Source organism: Stegodyphus dumicola, chromosome 7 (genome assembly GCF_044657685.1).
Source record: "Stegodyphus dumicola isolate Sdum_Otavi_A_Nest chromosome 7, ASM4465768v1".
In the NCBI taxonomy this organism is placed as follows: Eukaryota; Metazoa; Arthropoda; class Arachnida; order Araneae; family Eresidae; genus Stegodyphus; species Stegodyphus dumicola.
The window spans coordinates 50,898,160-50,921,907 of NC_140774.1; the positions used below are offsets into that span (position 1 = coordinate 50,898,160).

General features: G+C 34.6%; 1 protein-coding gene across 2 annotated transcripts in view; it reads right to left on the bottom strand.

Annotated features, from left to right (window-relative positions):
* The window catches only part of LOC118184438 (phagosome assembly factor 1), a 110,426-nt gene that overhangs the window by 20,333 nt on the left and 66,345 nt on the right, over positions 1–23,748 (bottom strand). For both annotated transcript variants that reach the window (XM_035354105.2, XM_085820185.1), the window contains exon 10: positions 10,120–10,260. In XM_035354105.2, coding sequence (XP_035209996.1) covers positions 10,120–10,260 — 141 coding nt within the window. The remainder of the gene's footprint in view (positions 1–10,119; positions 10,261–23,748) is intronic.

Here is a 23,748-nt window from a genome sequence, read left to right on the forward strand (position 1 = left end):
TTTTTGTTGTCTACACTCTCCTGCCTCTTTATTATTAAACATCACTTTCTTCACACTTAACTATATAGCATGCCATTTGCAGCTTCTCTTTCATACTAAAAGTTAAAAACTGTAAAAATATGAACATTTGCCTTATCAAAAAACAGGTGTACCTTTTTCAGTGCTTAATCTGCTTCAGTATGTGAATTGTGTTTGGATGAAGATTATAATTTGGAAGCATGTGCATTTATTAGAAGAAAAGCACTAAATTTTTATATTCATTTTCTAAGTCAGCTACTTCTGCTAGTCCAGCATCACTACAACGCCATCATAGAATAAATACAGTCAAAAGTCTTTAATCCGGACTCGTCGGGACTTCGGCGATTCCGGTTTATCGATTTTTCCGGATTATAGATCATCAGTTTAAATCTGGTAAGATGGCATGCAGAAATTATAAAACTAAAAATATGAAACCGTAATTTATAAAATAATGAGCAATTATGATCTAAAGGGTATCCAAATTTACCAAAAAAGAAGTCTAATATTTATTTGTTTACTTTATTAAACATTTCTTTTAACGTGCGGATGCGTAAAGCATACCTTACTCATAGCCGAAATTAGAAAATTGCAACCAGAAAACTATGTGATTTGTATTCGTGATATTTATAATGACGAGGAATTTGATTTAAATCATATCAAAGACGGAGTACATCGAAATTAAATACTACATTTAGTAAGGAATTATAAGCCGACTAAAATAAAAACATCTGCCCTGAAGATAACGATAGTGTTGACAGATCAACTTCCAGTTCATTGGGCGCCGCGACGTGCCCCCCCGCAGAGCAGCGTGAAATTGATAAACAGATTTCGGAACGGTTAGATAAACAAAGGATATGCTTTTATCCATTTTTGTAGCAATTCGTTTTTTGTTTGATGGACATCGAAACATACTTTCGTTTTCTAGATCCTTTGGGAGCTCCAGCATCGGAAATTCTATTTGACATAATCGAAAGTTCAAGCTTACTTTTAGAAAATTGCTCTTACAGTCTGCAAAAAATAATAAGCCGGATCCAATTTGAAGATTAAGGAACAACGCAATTATCAACATTAACTGAAATAGATAATTAGATAATTTTAGCTTATACCGTCCGTTATACATTAAACGCGCACGCGAAAACGTATTCTGCACTTGCGCAGATGCATATGCGCAGTCGTAAATGTCTTGCGCGCACGAGTAAAACGCCTATGTGCATGCGCAGAAAGATTTTAGCTTTGAGGTCCGGATTATAGATCATTACGGATTACGGGTGTCCGAATTAATGACTTTTGACTGTAATAGTATATATGCAATAAACTTTAAAATCATTGTGATTAGCCTTATATTAAAATGCTTGCAAAAGAAAAACAGTGTGGCGATACTAAAGGAACTTGTCTTCATTACTCGCCAATCGTGTGCCCGAATCTCTAACTGTAACTGAGAGTTTTGGGATGCGCTAAAATCATTTTACGTTCTGTCGCGGTCGCGCTCGGTCGTATTTGTGCACTGATGCAAATATCTTCAATGTTAATGTAATGAGTAGTTATGTGGTAATTATTGTTATTAAATGTTTATTATTTGAAGTCAGCTATCTCTATGTGTGTTAATCCATCATACAATTGTGCTTGAATGAAGATTATAATCTGGAAGCATGTGCATTTATTAGAAGAAAAAGCACTAGATTTTTATATTTATTTTCTAAGTCAGCTACTTCTGCTAGTCCAGCATCACTACAATGCCATCATAGAATAAATAATAGCATGTATGCAATAAACCTTAAAAACATAGCCAGGCCTCTACAAATATTAATTGTCGTATTCTGCACACTGGTGACCTATGCACGTGTTTTTTAATTGGAATGAATCCGAGCTATTTCAAGAAAAGAGGAGAATTTCTTCTATTATAGTGTTTGGTGGTCATGCATAAAATTCATCTCAGTGCATGTTTTTGTGTTACAGTGCGTCTTGGATTACTTCAATATATTCGTCAATGATTAGGTTCCAGCAACACACGACTGGATAAGTTTTGTGCATCAAGGTGTTTTTGTGAAATTTTGCACCAGTTATTTCCACAAAATTAATAGTATATGTGTGCATTTGTCAAGTGGGTGAGTTTTATTTTTCTTATGTATCTATCATGCTGCAGATCATTTGAACCCAGGTCCTAACATCAATTACTTATTGCTTCACATGCCCTGCAAATGCATTTCTGAACTGCAACATTTTTCCAACTGTGTTTTTTTATATGTATTATTAAAATGTCTACTAGTGATGCCCCAACCACTAATGACAAGCAAATGGCTCATGTTGCTGTAAAACTCGCCGCATTTTGCTGTAATGATCCCAATCTTTGTTTTTTTCCAATTAGATGCCCAATTCAAGCTTCGAGGTATAATACGTGATGACAAGAAATTTTATACCATAATTCCTGCCCTCGACACCGAAATTCTACAATTAGTCCGCGAAGTAGTTCTGAAACCATCCTCGGATAACAAATATGAGGAATTGAAAAATAAATTAATTTAAGTGAGGAGTCTGAAAATACCAAACTAACGTAGCTGTTGCAAGATTTGCAACTTGGTTATATGCACCCATCCCAGTTATTGTCAAAAATGCAGGAACTTGCAGGTGACACTTTTAAATTGAATGTTTTACAATCGTGGCTCATCCGTCTCCCGAGCAATATCCAGGCTATTCTTGCTACTAGTAACGAGAATCTCTCCCAGACGGCAGACAAAATCCATGATGTTTTTCAGCCACAAGCAATTAATCAAGTACAGCATCCCAGTGTTGATATTTCATTGCTCCAGCAACAAATCCAGGAATTATCATTACAGGTTGCAGCTTTACAGACACAATCTCAGTATCACCTGTGTGGCAGATCAAAGTCAAGGAACCAACATAATAGGAACTACCAATGCACACAGTCCAGTGAGAAAAAAGAAATTTGTTCCCATCAATCATGATTTGGTGATAAAGTGCGTAAGTGTAAGCCTCCATGCACATTCCAACAAACCTCTTTAAACTAAGTGGGACATCGCTCGAAGCCACGAGTGGCCAGAGCATTAGTTGATTATTTGTAACTGCTAAATTGTCAGACAGGCGCTTTCTTGTCGATACAGGTGCAGAAATTTCAGTCGTACCTCTCTCTTTTGTCAAATCAAAACATCCGCCAGGAAAATTAAACTTATTTGCAGCTAATCAATCAAAAATTGCAACATTTGGAGAGATATTAACATCTTTAGACTTAGGTTTGCATCACAAATTTCAATGGCCTATTTTTGCACCCAATAATTGATGCTGACTTTCTGCAAAAATTTTCTCTTTTGGTCGACATTAAAAATTGACGCTTACTCGACTCAATCACACAATTGTCTGCTATAGGTGGTATTGGAAATGCCACTAATTTTGGAATTAAATTAATTGCCGGTAATTCTCCTTTCCACAAACTACTTGAGCAGTATCCTAATGTCATCCGCTCGGTAGCCAGATAACTGACCAAGGTATTTTGCATCACATAGAGAGAGAGACCACTGGACCACCAATATTTGCTCCAAAGAAAGGCAATTCCCTCCTGAGAAATTAAGTGCCGCAAAAGAAGAATTTAAATATATGCTTGGACAGGGTATTTGTTGGTCCTCAAAAAGTTCTAGGGCCAGTCCACTACACATGGTTCCCAAGAAAAATGGTGACTGGCATTCTTGTGGGGACTACCGATTTCTTAAAGCAGTTACTTTGCCTAACAACTATCCAGTTTCTTATATTCAGGACTACATGCAAGTTTTGGAAGGCAAAAAAAAGTGTTTTCTCCTACGTTACATCCTCCTCTAACTCCACCTTACACTGGTCCTCATGTCATTGTTAAACGAATGGACAAAAATTTTATTATTAAGGTAAATAACAAAAACATTACAGTTCAATCGATATCTTAAAACCAGCATATATGTTGTCGGAACGTATAGATGCACCTGTAATTCCTCAGATTCCACAGCAAAAAGTCTGCATAGACTCAAACATTGCTCCAAAACAAGTAATTACTCACACTGGATGTCGTGTTCATGTTCCCAAAAAACTTATCACTGTAATATCATTGAATTTTTTCTCTTGTGGTCGCCTGCAAAAGTTATAGTATATAACTATTTGGATTCATTTCTTTTGCATACATTTGGGAGCTGCTTAAAATTCCTATTTTATTATATTTTCATTATTTTTGTTTAATTATGATGTGTATTGTATTGTGACATATTTCAAATAGAAATTTAAGTATATTATTATTACTCGTATACTGCTATTCATTTAATTTGTTTTACTTGTTTTTTGTACATACATTTTAAAGTGTAACTTTTATTTGATTTTTATGTGTAATTATGGCAAAGCCTCGAGGGCTATCTGCCTAAGGAGAGGAATGCCTTCGTGGAGGACTTTCTAAGAGAAACTGGCTCGTATACACGTTACACATGGGGAAAACCACGAAAACACCCATGCAGCCAGCCCGTTCGCGGGATTCGAACCTCGGACCGAACTACCAGTGTTCAGCGACTTTACCGCTCGGCCGCTGGTGGGCCTAACTTTCATTTGAATGTGTATATCTTAAAATTGAAATTTTGCAATCAACCCCTTTTGTGTGTCACTGTCAGCATACTTTGTGGCAGTCTTATGTTCAGTTGCGTGCACCACCAAATGACAGTCATGTTGTTTTCGTAATTATCGCAGGCACAACCAACAAACTCACACATATTGCCCTTAGCTCGAGTGTAAGAATGTTTATGTATTCGTGTAGAAGTTTCCCATTGTGTTAATGAAGTTGTGTTTTAGCAATGTGGAATCATGTCCAGCGAGCATAACTGGCACCCAGAGCAAAATACCTTTTTGGCACTCCTGCCCCGAAAACAACACAGTGATATGACGAAAATCTTGTTTGGAGACCATTTGGCGCCCTTGGCATCATACACCCCTTGCCCCCCTCGCTATGCCACTGGTCATGTCTTTTAGAATATTTATCAAGCCATGACTTTCAAACCGTAAACTCTCTTCATAACATCAGTGTTCAGTTTTAACAGGATAGCATACTTAATTTATTTTTATTTTTTTTGTCTTTTCACTTTTTTATTAACACTTACAGACACATAAAATTCAACAGAAAAATCACAAAAATTTTTAACCCCTTTGTGATGGTATTTTGCTGAACTAAAAACCCTCCGCATATATGACGGGTGTGTCATATATGCAATCAGCCCCAAATGTCACTAGCAGCCGGGTGATGCACTGGTGCATCGCACAATGCATTGCACTGCCGTAACACATCTCCAAGGTTAGTTGTACTAAGCGGCATGCCATCTGGTAAGAGGATTAGTTGCTGATGCATATGTGATGCACCTGTCCTGAAGGGATTAAAGTTACGTTTAGAACTCTTAATACAGCATTAAGAGTTGTTCATTTAATTTTTTTCAATCTTGTCAATGAATTTTCAAAGCATTTCATGATCTTTATTACATGAAACTGTCACTGAACATTTACACTACAAAAAACTGTTCATGTAGGGTACCAAAAGCACAAAAAAATGTTCAACTACAGAAAAGCATGGGAGCAGCCTCAGAGTTTTTGCAGCCTTATGGGACTGAATAAAATGACTTCATGGAAAGGATTGTCACAGGCAATGAAACATGTATTAGTTATGAGACAACTAAAATGACATGAGTCACTGGAATTGCAGCATACTGGTTCCCACGAAACCCAAGAAAGCAAAATTACCTCTTTCTTTAAGAAACATCATGTGCATCATGTTTTAGGACTGTCAAGGAATTTTGCTAATAAACTGGATAGAACGAAGCACAAAATCAGTGCTACTGCTTACTGCAAGGCATGAAGAGGTAATGGTACATAATACAAAACAAAAGGTGTAGACTGCTGACTTCTGGTATTATATTCCTGCATGGCAGTTCATGACCGCATACTACATGCATGACATTAATCTGCTTGATTCATATTACTGGGAGTAATTCTGTCACCCTCATTATAGTCCACAGCTAGTTCCATCTGATTTCCATTTGTTTTCTCATCTCAAATAATTTTTCAGCCAGCATTTTGCAAGTGATGATGAGATCAAGATAAACCTTCAGAACTGGTTCAAGTTCTAGGCTCTCGAATTCTACGAAACGGGTATGTTGCAGTTAGTGCCAAGGTATGACACATGCTTTTATTTAAATGGTGAATATGCCAAAAGGTAAATTAAGATGTAGATTTTTCTGTATTAAAATGTAAATAAAAACAAACTGTTAATCTTTTTTTAAAAATTATTTACTTCCTGGACTTCCTTACTTTGTACATTTAGATTAATTTGTAATAATATCAATGTAGCATTATTAAAAAATTGATCTACTCCTGTTTTGCTTCAATATTTTTATTTAACAGACTTCAAGAGAGTTTATTTTTTAATAGACTCCAATATTTAAATTCATACCACAGACTGAAATTTGCAACCTCCAATTGTCATCTTCTTAAAGACAACCATCTCCATAATAAATTAAAATGTCTGGAGCCATTGACCTTAGAGAAGGTTTATGACACATCTAAGGAGATAAATAAAGTATATGCAAATGCTTGAATAGATTATCTGATTACAGGAAATTGCAGTTGTCTGCCTACAGGTAACGATATATTTGTGAAGGATTTTCTATGAGGAATTGCCCTATATTTAGAAATGGCTGACTCAAGCAGCCAGATCATTTAGTCAGTAGATAGGGAATCAAAGGGAAATTGCTCATGTTTCTTAGGATCTTCAACTACCACTCGCCCAAAGCACAGCATTTGAAAATTGCTTAAATACTCCAAATACTTAAATATGCTAAAATACTAAAATAATATGTTTCATATATCTTATCTGCATATACTATTTAAATCTAAAACAAAAAGATGCCATCCAGGCAGTTATAACTTAAGCAAAAGTAAATTTCATATAAAATGGCAATTATATGAAATCATGAAAGAAATACATATTTTATGTAGAAAATTAAATAATTTTTCATTCTACTTTCCTATATTGAATATTTAAGTGAGATACAATAATAAGCTGTAAAAGATGTGAAGTTCACTATCAGAGTCTACGTGGAACAAATTCAAAACAGAGATGCAACATGCTCATGAATACAATCACGTACAGTCAAAAGTCGTTAATTCGGACACCCATAATCCGGACCTCAAAGCTACAAACTTTCTGCGCATGCGTCGCATTGACACATGCACGTAAGACCTTTACGGCTGCGAATTTGCATGTGCATGTGCGCAAAATAAGTTTACGAATGCGCGTTTAATGTATAACGGACTGTATAAGCTAAGCTCTAATTATCTATTTAAGTTAATGTTGCAGATTGCATTGTTCCTTAATCTTCGAATTGGATCCGGCTTATTATTTTTTGCAGACTGTTAGAGCAATTTTATAAAAGTAAGCTCGAACTTTCAATTATGTCAAATAGAATTTCAAATTTATATTTACTAATATGTAACGGATCTACAAAGCAAAAGTATGTTTCGGAGTCCATTAAACAAAAAGTGGAATTGCTGCAAAAAATGGATAAAGGCATATCCTTTGTTTATCTAAACTTTGTTTATCTTTAACACCGCTGCGTGCACGCAATGAATTGGAAGTTGATCTGTCAGCATTATCCTTATCAGGGCAGATGTTTTTATTTTATTTGGCTTATAATTGCTTACTAAATGTAGTATTTCATTTCGATATACTTCGTCTTTGATATGATTTAAATCAAATGCCTCGTCATTATAATTCGCTTCCGATAGCGAAGAAAGTAACAGAGGTTATTGAAAACGGAAAAATTTCGATTGACAAATTAGTCGGTATTCTCGACACAGCAATTATAGGACTTGAACAGCGGAACTTTGTAACTGAACAAGAAATTATGTATGTTTATAGAATTAAAGAGAATGTATTATCACATAAAAAAACGAAGCAACTTAAACAACTTACATTGAAAGAAATGTTTAATAAAGTAAACAAATAAATATTAAGCTTTTTTTTTTTTTTTTTTTTTTTTGTAAATTTTGATACACTTTAGATCATAATTGTTCTTTATTTCGTAAATTACGGTTTCATATTTTTAATTTTATAATTTCTTCATGCCATTTTACCAGATTTAAACTGATGATCTGTAATCTGGAATCGCCGAAGTCCCGACGAGTCCGGATTAACGACTTTTGACTGTATCTAATAATTGTTTTCAATACATGCATCTATAATTATTTTATAACTATACATTACATGTTATTATGTTGTCCAAAAATATGTGCAGAAAGGTAAAATAAGGCAAAAAGTATCTAAAACAGCCCTAGCGATGTTGACGAATCTTCAACAAATATAGGATCTGGTACTGCAGGACAACAAAAAAGGATACATTTCATAATCATTTTTAAGATATATTTTTGATAAATATTACCTAGAAATGATAATTAGATGGGGTTATAAATATACGTACATTATGTAAATTGGAATTCTAACTTTAAATTGCAATAATCTAACTCTACATTTTAATTTGCATATTTCCCGTTTCCATTCCAAAACTAGCAATTGCTTGTAATAAATCTCTCTAACCTGCAACATTAAAAATTAATAGCATTATATGACTTTTTAAAATAAGGGTGATGATGCAGATGGTTTTGTGATCTGAAACTCAGCCAACAATAATTTTAAAGCACTATTGTTCAGCCAATCAAATGATATCAAAACTGAAATAACTCAATATGAACTCAGATTGTGTCTAGAATGCTCCCCACTCGCTTTCTGCTTCTCTTGCTAATTAGATGCTATGGTGCTGCTCTCTTCTAGTGTAATAATATCTAAAAGATTTCTAGGACAAGGCACAATTAGTGTGCCAAGTTATTTGTGGCTGCAAATGGCAACTTAAATAGAAAGGAATATTTAAATTTGCCATGACTGCAAGCTTTTGTTATCACATCTACAAGACTCAATATTTATTACCTTCATTTCAAAACATCACATATATTTATAATCTCATTTGACTGCTTATAACTGAAGTTTTGAATTATTGTGCTTTAACAGAAATGATTTTTCTTAAATAATCTGAAGATTTTAAAACATATTTGTTCCAAATAACAGACAACTAGAATTACATACTGCTATAAAAGGAAGAGTAGAATGTATTTTAAATACAAAACCTTCAAATAGCTAAATGACTAGTCCCTGTTTTTCTCAACAACACTTCAGAGAATAGGGCATGATAGGATTTAATATCCCTCTTCTCTAACCACCACACTATTTCTCAGACTGCTATCACACATTCGTTTGTTTCAGAAGGACAACTGTTTGGAACAATTTTTCTGCTTTGTCACAATAGCCAATTACCACAGATAACGTTGGTGTTAACACAAGGGAAACTTGTTCTCTATTACAAACAAACTAATAGCTTTTCGAAGCCGATAGCTGATTGGCTGAAAATGAACAACTTGCAATTTTTTTGGAAAGAAAGGAAAAAAAATCGCATGTCTTTCTTTCAATAGTAAACCAGGCAGAAAAATTGTTCAAAACCGTTGTTTGTGTGAAACAAATGTGTGTGTGATGTGGGCCAAACAGGCTTCTAGATTGTCAGATTCTAAGTGCCACATTTTACAGTGATGCTACTGTTACAAAGATACAAATATGCATGAATCTTAACAAAATTTTTTGCAGTAGTTTGTCTAAACTTAGCACAACCTTTGCAGTGATTTAATCAAATGTTACATTTTTTCTTATATTAAGAATATAACACATTCTTTTTAAACACATATAACCACAATACCATAACATACTAAAAATATAATCTTATATACATATACATTACATAAATTATTAACTTCATATTTATGATCATCTCTTTGAAATGGAAACTCGGAAATGCTAATTCTTAAGAAGACTGAAAAAACTATTAAAAACTTTTAATAAACTTAGAAGTTGTTTAAAACTTGTATTCCGATTCCTACGCATATAGATAGAATTATTATAGTGGTATTATACATATAAAATTGGGATAACCAAAAATAAGTTAATCTACCTCTGAATTTTAATAAACATTTAATTCTTTTGACCATGCTACTCACCAGTCCTAATGTGAAAAAGTTATAGAAATAATCTGAGCAACTCCATTTCCTATATCTGTGGGAATTAGGAGAGTGAATTTTCATTTTATCCTCAGATTTATAAAAGACTTTACTTGGAGAACCTAATGCACTAGTAACATCCTAAAAAATAAAATAGTCATATAAACAAAACTTAACACAGCACAGAAGTATTACTTATAGTAACTGTACCACAGGCACTGTAAGTAATACTTATCTCAAGACACAGAGATATAGACACATATATAATAAAGTTTATTCAAAAGGAATGATCCAGCTTTGAATGGCTTCATTTTTTTTTTTTTAAATTCCCAAAGACAGAGTAACAAGCAACGCAAAAAATCTTGTACTGCTTATGAATGTTTTAATTTTATATATATGTAAATTTTACTTTTGAATGGTTATATGGATCTTCCTTTAATTATTAGCTATAATCGGACATATTGTCGCATGTGCTCTGTGGTAGCATCAAAGCCGTTCAGTTCTTCAAACAATTTAGTACATCAAAGGAGTTTGGAGAAGCTAATGCCCTGTGACAGCATCAAAGCAATCAAGCAGGCTTGTAAGAAAAAACCTGCATTAACGTAATATACTAAGCATACTAGAAATTTAATAATTTCAATCACAATTTTTCTAATAATTGTGACAAAAACCAAAGTATAACTTTTAAAACAAATCTGATGTATAAGCTGGTAGCTTATTTTCTAATTATTTTCATATTTTGAATAGAAATATTTCACAACACGTGCTGTTTTATTTTTTCTAAAGGAATAGAATACATAAGGAGTAAAAGCACAGAAAATCTGCTTGCTCTGTTTTCACAAATGATTGCATTATTTTTCATTCAAATGAAAAGCTCTTTACAGCAAAGAATATTATAGCAAAGAAAGCTTTAAATTTATTCCTATTCAGCTGACAATTATAATTAGAAAACAAATTTGGAAACCAGAGAACTTTTTTTTTGTTTTTGTTTTGTTTGTTTTCCCTATTTAAAGAATGGAGAACATACAGCAAAAGCCTATAATATTCAATTACATTTATAAAACAATCATATCAATTATTCAAAATTCTTATTAATTTACTTCAAATATTTTTTCTATTAAAATTCTTTTACTATGTTTATAACAGTACAGAAATCAAATAGTTCTTGAATTTTTCTGAGTTGTAATATGCTGCTCCTGCTGTCATGAAATTTGGTTACTTTTGTCAATATTTAGAAAAACTAAATAAAAGAATACAGAATGATTGCATATGTTATTGTTTCTCACTTTCAATCAGTAGTTGAATTTAGCTGAAAAAAGACAAACTCTTTTAAGAATTTTTACAAAAGCTTTCTTGAGAAACAGAAAAAGAAAACTTAAAAAATAGTATATGAACTTACAAAATTACATAAACCATGGATTTAAAAAGTTTTTATTTTATTTTATTTATTTTGGGTGTGTATTCCTTCCACGCTGTGTTTGAACAGTATCTGACACTCAGGAAAAAAATCTAGAGTACTCTGCTTCCTTTAAATGATTTCCTTTCACAATGCACAAACAAAATTAATGTTTTTATACAAATTTAATGATGTTTAAAAAAATTTGATACCAGAATAATCCCTATTTCATATTTGAATTCAATGGCAAAAATATTCTCAGTATTCACGGGTAGTTTGATACACAAATCAGAAAGTTAAAATTTATTTCTTAGTATAATTGTTGAAACTATATAAGTAACAAAATCTGAGATCTGAACTCATCAATTCTGGATCATTAGCAATTCTGGATTTTATAATTTTTTGGATTTTAGATCACCAATTTAAATCTAGTAAGGTGACATAGAGAAACAATAAAATAAAAAATATGAAATAACGATGCATTTATAATTTTAAGGGAATCAAAATTTACAAAACGTGCTCAATATTTGTTTGTTTCATTAAACATTTATTTTGATGTAAGTTGCTTTTTTTTTTTTTTTTTTTAAACTTTTATACACAGACATAATTTTTTGTTCAGTTGCAAAATTCCACTGTCCAAGTCTTGCAATTGCCATGTCAGGAATTTCTATTAAATCGTCTATTGAAATCTTTTCGTTCTCAATAGCCTCCTTGATACTTTATTCATTACTCGCAACAAATCTTACAGCAGTTCCAGAAATAGAAACTTTTTTCACAAATTCAAATTCTAATTTTCATAAGTTGGTATAATAACAGCTTGCAAAAAATATAACATGCTGGATAAAATTAGAAAGTTAAGGACAACAAAATTTTCTATGTTAACTGAACTTAAATTCCTCACAATCATAGTGTCTTGGATATGGATTTAATACTTACCAGCATTTGCTATACACTTTTGATGACGTATCATGAAATTGGCAACTAATGACATGTCGCTCCTCTAAATTTTGTCTTGCTTCTATAGCGAACTGCATAAGTTAAGTCTGAATTACATGCCTTTAGTTATTTAAATTTTTATGCAGCCAAAAGTCTTTAATCCGGACGTCCATAATCCAGAATGATCTATAATCCGGACCTCAAAGCTACAAACTTTCTGCGCATGTGCATAATACGTTTAAGCATGCTCTTTTAATGTATAACGGACGGTATAAGCTAAGCTAAAATTATCTAATTATCTATTTCAGTTAATGTTGCTGATTGCGTTGTTCCTTAATCTTCTAATTGGAACCGGCTTATTATTTTTTGCAGACTGTTAGAGCAATTTTATGAAAGTAAGCTTGAACTTTCGATTATATCGAATAGAATTTCCGATTCTGGAGCTGCCAAAGGATCTATCTACAAAGAGAAAGCATGTTTCGATGTCCATCAAACAAAAAGTGGAATTGCTGCAAAAAATGGATAAAGGCATATCCTTTGTTTATCTAACCATTCCGAAATCTGTTTATCAATTTCACGCTGCTCTGCGGGGAAGGGGAAACATCGTGGCGCGCAATGAACTGGAAGTTGATCTGTCAGCACTAACCTTATCTTCAGGGCAGATGTTTTTATTTTATTTGGCTTATAATTCCTTACTAAATGTAGTATTTAATCTTGATGTACTCCGTCTTTGATATGATTTAAATCAAATTCCTCGTCATTATAAATATCACGAATACACATCATAAAGTTTTCTGGTTGCAATTTTCTAATTTCAAATATGCATACACATGTGCGCATTAAAAGAAATGTTTAATAAAGTAAACAAATAAATATTAAGCATTTTTTTTTTGTAAATGTTGATACCCTTTAGATCATAATTGCTCTTTATTTCATAAATTACGGTTTCATATTTTTAATTTTATAATTTCTGCATGCCATCTTACCAGATTTAAACTGATGATCTATAATCTAAAAAACCGATAATCCGGGGTCGCCGAAGTCCCGACGAGTCCGGATTAAAGACTTGACTGTATTTATGTCTATTTTCTGCACATTCTTAAGGCTTGTATAATCTCAAATAAATAAATCCTCACATATACATAAGGCTTATCTGTATAATAAATCAGATATTAATTCAAATAACATTAAATGTAATCTTTTGGCCCACAAATATCATTTACAAAATCTTTTTTTGTGTGTATAAAAAAATTTCTCCTTGTCAACACACCCCAGTGGCGTAGCGAGGAGGGGGCAAGGGGGTGCATGATGCCCCAGGCGCTGCTCGTAGAGGGGCGCCAAATGGTCTCCAAACAAGATTTTCCTGAAAATTTCAGTTTTTATTTTGATCGATTTCTGGAAAATATATTTAAAATTAATAACTATTGTAATATAATTAATTATTTATTTTCTTGAGTTTTCTGATAAAATGTGTAATAAAATGTTTGCAGTACATCAACCAAAACATTCTTTCTGATCACTTTATTTCTCCAAAGAAGAGATATATTTTTATTTCTTTAAACGAAATGCTTGTATATCTCCCGCTTTTTATTTTAAAACGATAACACGACCTTGTCCGGAATTTCTCAAACATATTTAATTTTCAAAATCCGATTCCATAGGAAATGACATTTTGGGAAAATCCTAATGCTTCTGCTACAATGGATTGCGTTTGACTCTCATGTAAACGACTGATGGCCTTCCTGGCTACCGATTCAACTAAGTCATCTTGCTGAGACATCGTATATTCACTGCTACGAAGCATTCAACGCTTGTCAATTGTTTTTAATCTCCTATTACAAAAGGAATACTGCAAGTGACTCCTTACTTCTTATCTAAAATGCATAGTTTTCGACGTCACAGACTAAATTTGCATATTCCCAACTTTGTAAACGTTATAATTTTCCTTTATAATCTCTTCTATTTCCTTTTGTTCAAAAAGGTTGTCGATTATATGGTTATTTCATACCGAACCCACAATATTCCCGAATTGTTTTGAGCAGTGAATGTGACTGCATGGCGTTACTCCGCAGTAGAAAAGAAACGGAACCTAAAAGTCCACTACAGATCTATGGAGAAAATGTTTTTCAAAACCTAAGAGGCGCACTTCAAATACTCCTTACTATTTCATTATCAAATGCTAGCTATAAATGTTCGTTCAGCAAATTAAAATAAATTTTCACATATTTACAATCAACGATGGGACAAGATCCCCTAAGTTATCTAGCATTTTTAAGTGTGCAAAGAGAAAAAGTTGAAAGGATCGACTTCAATGAAGTAAATGATAAATTTGCTTCATCCAAGGTACGGCAAATGTATACATAGTAATTAATTGTATACATGTATTATATTATTATTAATAAATATAAGTTCCTGACCAAGTCGAGGTGCACCTGATTGAAGCGAGATGAGGGGAAGTAAAACTTTTTAAGTTGGCTGGTGGTGTGTCTGACAATTTTAGATCTTTGGCACTCCAAGCACGAACATGTCCAGTTGGCTATGTCCTTTCGCATGCTAGGCCATACGAAACATTGCTGTATCAGTTTCCTCGAAGCCTTGATGCCAGGATGTGACAGACGATGTAACTGACTAAAAATGGCATGGCGAAACCCGGAGGGAACATAAGGTTGAAATCTTGAATCCTGAACATTACAATAAAGTGATTTTTCAGGTGACAGCTACATAGGCTGCAACTTGAGATTGGTGGAAGATTTGCTTTTCGAAAGAGGTTTGTATTTCTGAATCCCGGTGTTGTTTATCCACAAGGGCAGCAAAGTTTAATTGGTGAAGGAACAGCTAGTTCTTCAATAGGAGACAAGGTGTCTGCAATATTCTGCGAACCCTCAATATAACGGATATCTGTTGAAAATTGCCCTATGAAGTCTAGGTGTCTCATTTGACCAGGAGAAGCTTTATCTGAACGCTGTTGAAAAGCATACGTTAAGGGGTTTTGATCTGTGAAGATCATGAAAACGCGTCCCTCTAGCATATGTCAAAAATATTTGACAGCTTCATAAGTTCCTAATAACTCGCGATCATAAGTGCTGTATCTGGTTTGTGCTGGTCAGAGTTTTTTAGAAAAATATGAAAGTGGTCTCCATAATTCTTGATCATTCTGTTGTAAAACTACTTCTATACCTGTTGTTGATGCGTAAACGTGTAGAAATATTAGGTTATTTTTTTGGAAGCAGAAGAGATGAAAAATATGCAACGCCTTCGCCGGGAATCGAGCAGCGGACCTCTGGAGTACTGGCGGCCCAGCCTGCAGAACCACTACACCACGAAGGCACGCTAGGAAAGCGGGAGAAATACCTTATATACTCCCCTTTTTAAAGGGCAATTGGGGTTTTAGGGGACCCAATTGCCAAATTCTGGGTGTGCAGAATCCTCATCCAACACCCCTTTTAGTTCGGGCGCCACTGTAGAGACATTAGGATACTTGGAAGCAAGAGAGATTGAAAAATTAGCAACCGTCTTCGCCGGGAATCGAACCGCAGACCTCTGGAGTACCGGCCCAGCGTGCAGACCCACTACACCACGCTAGGAAAGCGGGAGAAATACCTTATAAACGTCCATACTACAAATTTGTTGCCGAAATTAAAACATTCTTTCATTTTTGGAACGCTTCGTGAGATTCTCTGGTCCAGGTTATAACATGTTTATCGTTTTTCTTGCTTCCAACCAAAAAAGAATTTAGAGATGCTTGTATGGTTGCTGCATGAGGTAAGAAACGTCGATAAAATTGAGCATAGCAAGAAATCTTCTTAAGTCCTTCACTGTAGATGGTTCGGGCATATTGTGGATAGCAGTGACTCAGGAAGGGGTCGAACGCCATCGGCGGAAATTTCATGACCAAGAAAGGATACACTTGGTTGGCCATAAACGCATTTGGAAGGATTAAGACTGACACCGTACCTTTGAAAACATTCAAAAACTGTTCTCAAATGTGATAGGTGTTCTTGCTTTGAAGAGGAGGCGATTAAGACGCCATTAAAATAAGATACACAAAAGTCGAGACCGATTAACACCTGATTCATGAAGCGTTAGAACGTTTGAGCAGCACTGCATAATCCGAAACTCAAATAGTCCAAAAGGCGTAATAACTGCAGTTTTTGGAATATCAGCTGTGTTAACGGGCACTTGGTAATACGCCCGCTCAAGATCAAGGGTTGTAAAAATAGTTTATCCCTCTACAATTAGCATACAGTCTTGAATGTGTGGGACTGGGTAAAGATCAGGAATTGTAGCCGCATTCAACAGGCGATAATCGCCACTTACCATTTCGTTTCCGAACTAGATGGAGCGGACTGGCCCATGAACATTCTGAAGGATGGCAAATTCCCTGTTCCATCATGTATTGAAATTCCTCTTTGGCGGCTTTAAGATTGTCTGAAGGTAAGCGTCTTGCTTTAGCGGCAATTGGAGGTCCGTTAGTTTCAATATAATGTAGTACGTCGTGCTTAGGTTCAGAAATACCCATAACTGGGCATGTGATTGTAGAGAATTCTCTGAGAAGTTCATGCCATGGGGAGTTACCCGAAATCACTTTAATGCTCAAATCTTGACTGTTGCGAATTACTCCCGGATAAGTTAAGTTGGTTGTGGAATCTATCAAACGCCGATTCTTAAGACTGACAAGCAAAGAAAATTTTTGTAAAAAGTCAGCTACAATAATAGGACTTGAAACAATAGCAATAATAAATGGCCATTGGAAGTTGTGGCGCAATCCTAAATCGACAGATATCAGGCGTTCACCAAAAGTTTGTATTGTAACTTGGTAAGATGCTTTTGTTCGTAAAAATGTGGTGGAACGACAGAAACATCAGGCCCGGTGTCTACAAGAAACCTTAAGCCCGAATTATTTTCGATGACGAAACAGCGTGCAAAATTTCGTCCGCTGTTGTTCACGACTTCGAGCAACGGTCCTTCTCGTTTCCCTGGTCGTTCTAACGACACGGTGGGCATTGTTTGCCTTGTTTCCAAATTTGCGGTGGTAAAAACAAATACCCGGAGGAGGGCTTTCATAATGTTTCCTCAGTGGTTTCATAATGTGTATTTCGACCACGTGATGTGGAGCGGTTGCGCTGAAAACGTTCAGCTTGGATGGCTACTAACTGAGCAACTTGTTTGGACAAATCATCAATTTGAGCCTGTAACGCCACAATACCTGGACCAGGAGCCTGCGCTGCGTGTATTTGCGCTGGAATGGCTAGCTTGTGAATTTTATCAGTGATTTCGAGAAGATTTTTAAGTGGCTCGCTACTGGCCACTAAAATCGTTTGCATGTTAGATGGGAGTCTATTCATCCATAATGTTTTAAGAATGCTATCCGTTAGGTTACTGGCGGCTAAGTCTGACATTTTAGACAGCAATTGAGAAGGCCTCATATCACCCAACTCTAAATCATGCAACAGCTGCTTGATTTTAACTGCCTCGGATTCTTCATAAACACAAATATTTTTTTTTAAAGTTTTGTATTTGTCCATCGCCGGTGGATTTAAAATTATTTCATGAGCTGATTGCAGTACCTCTGATTCTAATGCGGCAATGGCAGTATAAAATTGAGTTTCGTCGCCAGTAATGTGACTCAATTTAAACTGCGCATCCAAATGAATGAACCATAACAATGGGTCTCGGCAACAAAAAGGAGGTGGCTTAACAACCACTCTCGCCATTTGTGAAGCAGCATCGTTTTCAACCACTTTAGATCAATCAAATATGCACAATAATAATATGTATAGAAAAAAAATCAATATGTATATAGTGACACAGTTTTTTGGTACTTGAAATCAGAAAAATTGGCGGCTCAAATGCAGCTGACGATACATATATCCGTTGAAATTATGACAGAAATATGTTGACTCACCCGAATGTGGCACAATGCTTGAAATCACAGGTGAAATGTCTTACTTGCATCTCATCACACTGGATAACGTACTGTTGCTCAGAATTTTGACATATAAACACCATATTCGTGCAACACTGAAGGTTGCTATTCGTAATAAATACGGATCACCAATTATGGTAGTATAATGAGACAGATCGTTAAATAATAATAAAAATTGAATAGAATAAATATCATTTTATTTTTGGTTGCTATGGGTTACCAGACTGGCCGAGTTGAGTTGTAGTAGGCAAGTAGCCACATATCTATTTATAAGGTATATTAAACTTTTAATTGTTTAAAAATCGTACTTTTTAAAAACACTTATATAAATATGTAAAATAAATAACACGCTTTTAACTAATTCTAGATCGTTGTATGTCTGATTTTTCCGCCGACACAGATGCACTTCCGAATCCAAGGCTAGTGTAGTTAGGTAGTGGCTATTCTTAATATATTTTTGAGTATTTTATGGCAGATTCAGCCTTTTATTATTATTTGCATTATTTTCATATTACGAATATGTTCTATACATTATATTACTGAAAGTTTTTTTGGGGGGGGCACCAAAAAGATTTTTTGCCCTGGGCGCCAGTTATGTTTGCTACGCCACTGACACACCCAAGACTTCACAGCACATTCGCTAAAGTTTGCAAATGTCACCAAACAATGTCAGCATAAAAAGTTACCATGCTATTTGTCATTCAATTATTAATGTATATATAAAAATATATATATGTGGTATCAGTTAGTTCAACACAGCCACCAGAGGGCATCACGTGTGCACCGACAGCTAGAGTGAGGCGAAAGACGATGATGTCAGATAGATGTTGATTCCACGCGAAGGTGGTATCAAAAGAACTCTGCGCGAGTAGGTGCTGAGTAGTTATTTAAATAATTAAAGTCATGCAGAACTGTATTTGTATTTAACCAGCCCGAGAACATGCAACGGTACTGTTATTTAATTCAAATCTGTACCTTTTCTATTATTATACATTAAACGTTTTGTAGCATGGAAGACGTGTGGAAGTGTTATTTACTTAAGGATATTATCTTCAACTCCCCACCCATAGAAAATCTGGGGCTCAGCCAGGATCCGACCAAGAAACAAGCAAGGTAAATTATTTTTCTTCATTAATTTACTATTGTAATCATGAGTGTATTAAATAATATCAGAAAACAAGACTTGAAAATAATCGCAGAAGAATTAAGCCTAACAGTGCCGGCTTAAGCGAAAGTAATCAAAATTAAAACTATCATTGAGAATGCTCGCATTTATAAAAATGATCCTGAATTTGTTTGTGGAATCATTAAATCTGTTGCAGAGGATCAAAAGAACAAAGTGACTGAAGAGAAATTAGAGTGTGAAAGAATTAAGTTAGCTCAGCTTAACCCTTTAACAGTCAAGTTATTTTGATGATTTGGGTGCATAAATTGTCAATTTCTTTTCCTTCAAAAAATGAAATGTTTGCCTCACAATAAAAAAAAAAAAAAAAAACCTCCACACTTTGGACTTTAACCTTTATTCTTTGAAACCTTCAGCAAAGTGCTGCTATCTGTTGAATTGATGCCAAAATAAACTTCTCATGATATATATTCGGGTAAAACAATACACATTCAAAACAAAAAATTACCCCAATTAATATTAGGGGGTGACATTTTGGAATGCCAGTGCTGTTCCCAAGATTATTTTGGGCATGACAGTTAAAAGGTTAAGAAGAAAATTGAGCTTTAAAAACTGAAACTACAACTGGCTGGTGAAAATGCCAATCATGCTGTGTTTATAGATTCTGAACCAGCATCTTTAGAAAATAACATTAAAAGCGTTAAAACACTAACTATAGCTGTACCTCAGAGTCTGGAAGCTCTGCATTTGTTTTTTCAGTCACTTGAGAAAGCTTTTACTACTAAAAGTTTACCAGTTGAGGTAAAATCAGAAGTGTTGATTAATTTATTAGGTGATAAATGTAATCATGTTTTAACATATGCTTCTGAACAAGAAAACGTGGATTATGATAAATTAAAAGCACTAATCTTGAAAGAATTTCAACCGACACCACATGAATGTTTGAATAATTTTTAAAATGCGCAGAGACATTCATCTGAATCACATGTTCAGTTTGCATCTCAACTTGGTGCAACTTATTATTATTGTAGGTTAAGAGAAGTAGACGATTTTAAGAAATTGTGTGGCCTCATTGCATCTGATAAGTTGTATGCAACGCTTGATTTTAAAACAAAGAAACAAATTAGTGTTCAGGAGGGTCAAAGTTGGTTCCATCTAATCAATTGGGGAGACAATGTGACTACTTATTTTATTCATCCAGGGGTAAGTCTTTAGCTGATACCACTAACACGCAAATCGAAACTCCACAAAAAACTTAATTTTTTCAAAAACATTCTTAGAAAAGCACACAGCAATTTCAAGTATTCAGAGAAGCTTGTAAATCAGACTAGTAGCAAAACAGAAGGTATTTGTTATGTATGTGGGAACAAAGGTGAAGTGTTTCATTTTGCGAGAAATTTCCCCAAACATTTGGTAAAAGAGGAAAATTCATCTCAAAAAAAGGTATCTGGGTTAAAGATTGGGTCTGATAATGCAGCTACAAATAAGTTAGAATTTATTGAATAGTTGATTGATGGTAAGAAAATAAAATGTTTAATAGATTTTGGGAGTGAAATGATAGCTGTAAAGAAATCTCTTTTTCAGGATAAAATACCATCTGGATTAATAGAAATAAAAAGTGTTTTGGTCACGTGGTTAAAGCCGAAATGGCTAAGTTTATTTTTTCTTTATGCGAAAGCGCAAAACAAATTGAACTAGAGGAGGCAATGATTTATGAGCTGATTAACTGACTGTATTTTGCCCCCTCCCTCATGTTTAGCACACATCTGTTGTGATCGAGTGATGATTGAGGGAGACAATGAAATAGATTTATTGCATATTAAGGATTATGCAATACTGTTTCCACTCTTATTAAAGAGTATAAAACACTAGAAAAGCCTTGCATTACAGACCTAAAGATGAAAGTAGTATTAAGAGATGAAATTCCAGTTTCTCACGGTTCGAGGAGAATTCCTTTTGCTGATCAAAAAATTGTCAATGACCAAATAGAAGAGTGGTTAAGGGATAGAATTATAAAGCCATCTTGTTCAGAATATGCTTCGCCAATTGTTTTATGTAGAAAAAAAATCGGGCAAGACACGAGTTTGTGTTGACTTCCGGCAATTAAATAAAAACGTAGTTAAGGATTCTTTTCCCATGGCACAAGTAGATCATTTGGGTGAAGCAAAGGTTTTTTTCGGCATTAGACTTAAAAAATTGTTTTTTTCATGTTCCAGTAGAGAAAAACTGCACTAAATATTTGGCATTCATTTATACATGCAGGTCTGCACGAATTCCTAAAAGCACCTTTTGTGCACTTCCCCTAATGTGTTCCAAAGATTTATTTATAATGTGTTTAGAGATTTAATTTGGGATGACACTGTTGTTACTTACATGGACAATTTTATTATTCCAGCGTGAAACAAGAAAGAAGGTTCAGAAAAGTTAAAATGCATTTCGGAATTACCCAAAGAATACGGGTTAGAGATCAATTTTAAGAAATGCCAATTTTTGAAAAGAAAAAGAGAGTTTCTCGGGCATATTACTAAGGATGGTACAATTCGCTCCTTTAGTGAAAAAAACCAGGGCTGTTCAAAATTTCCTGGAGTCCAAAAACCTTAAGCAGATCCACAGCTTCTTGGGTCTTACTGTTTATTTTAGGAAATTTATTGCCAACTATTCAAAAATAGCGAAACAACTAAAAGATCTTCGTAATGGAGCAGAATTCAAATTTGGGCCTGAACAAAAAGAAGCATTTAACAAATTTAAAGAACTTTTATCGACAAGTCCGGTTCTTCATATTTTTAAACAAGGAGCACCATTAGAATTATATACAAACACAAGCAGTCATGGTTTTGGTGCTGTATTGCTACAAAAGTCAGATGATGGACAGTTACACCCCATACCCCCAAGCTTTCGCTTCAGGCGATTGTCAGGTGACTTAAGTGCTACCCGGCTATGCATCCGTCTGCAGAGAAGGCCGTCGAGCCAGTGCTCTGTTCCGGGGCATAGGACTCCGTTTTTTTTTTGGTTTTGGATTGCTTACCTTTTCATGCATGAGCATGGAGAGGCTTGTTGAACACTATCATACCCAGATTTCAGAACTAGAATGCACCATGGATAGGAATAGTTCACTAACTGATGTGGAAGTACTCAACAATGTTTTGATAAGCTCACTAGAAATGATACAGGCCTTACAAAAACAATCTGAAAATATTGATGCTAAGCAGGATGATATTAAAAAGGATCAAGTCACATCTATTGCTAGTACAAGCCAAAGTTATGCTGAAAACAAAAGAGCTATAAGTCCGATTAATTTACACTCAGATACCACAGCTAGTGCTGATGAGGAACTCACGCTAGATAAGGACCTTAGCTCAGATGATGATATTCCCAAACATAGACATGGTGATCAGGCAGTCCGAACTAAAATTCTCTGCCATACGGCTAAGAAAGTTAAGCTTACCTCACATACACAAATTATTTCACCAATAATCATGACAAATAGTAACACTAATAAGACTATTAATGAAACTACTAGTAATACACAGGAAAATGCCGCAGTTGTTGATAATGTAATCATGGACACAACTCGATGTGAGTTTGTACAATCAGACATAGGTAATACTGCTCCTGCAGTTAATACTGAAATTACCAAACCCATCAGATTACCTCCAATTATTTTAAAAGAAAATAGATATACATGTAATGATTTTAAAATGTGTAGATGAAGGCACTGGAACTTTAACAGCCCATGATACTGTGCAGATGACTGAGAAGACCGTAGTGGCAGAGTGTAAAGCATGACGACGCAATTCAGCACAACGTATCTTGAAAAATCACAATCTTTATTTTTTTACACCTATCAAATCATCCTTTTTCAGACAAGATGTTTCCTAATTACATTTGAATACAGTAAGTTGCATTTTGAAGTAGAACATCATCTTAAGTAAGTAAGCAGCAGCAGCATGGCTTAAAAGCGTCTTGCCAGCAGGAGAACTATGTGGAAAAAGATAAAGTATCATAGAACTCCAGAGGAAGAAGGGTGGGAGTGGGAGAGGTTTCAGTTCAGAGTTCAGAATTAAAATTAATTTGATTGGACAAGAGGCACCTGCATTAAAATGTTACGTAAGATAGAAAAATCTGGAACCTGTGAGAAGAGATGAATTTAGGGGCAGATCACCAAATTTAGAATGTTAATTTTGAGGTTGCCAATTATTTTTTGAAACAGCTATCATATTTTGTTATATCTTACATACATACAGTAAA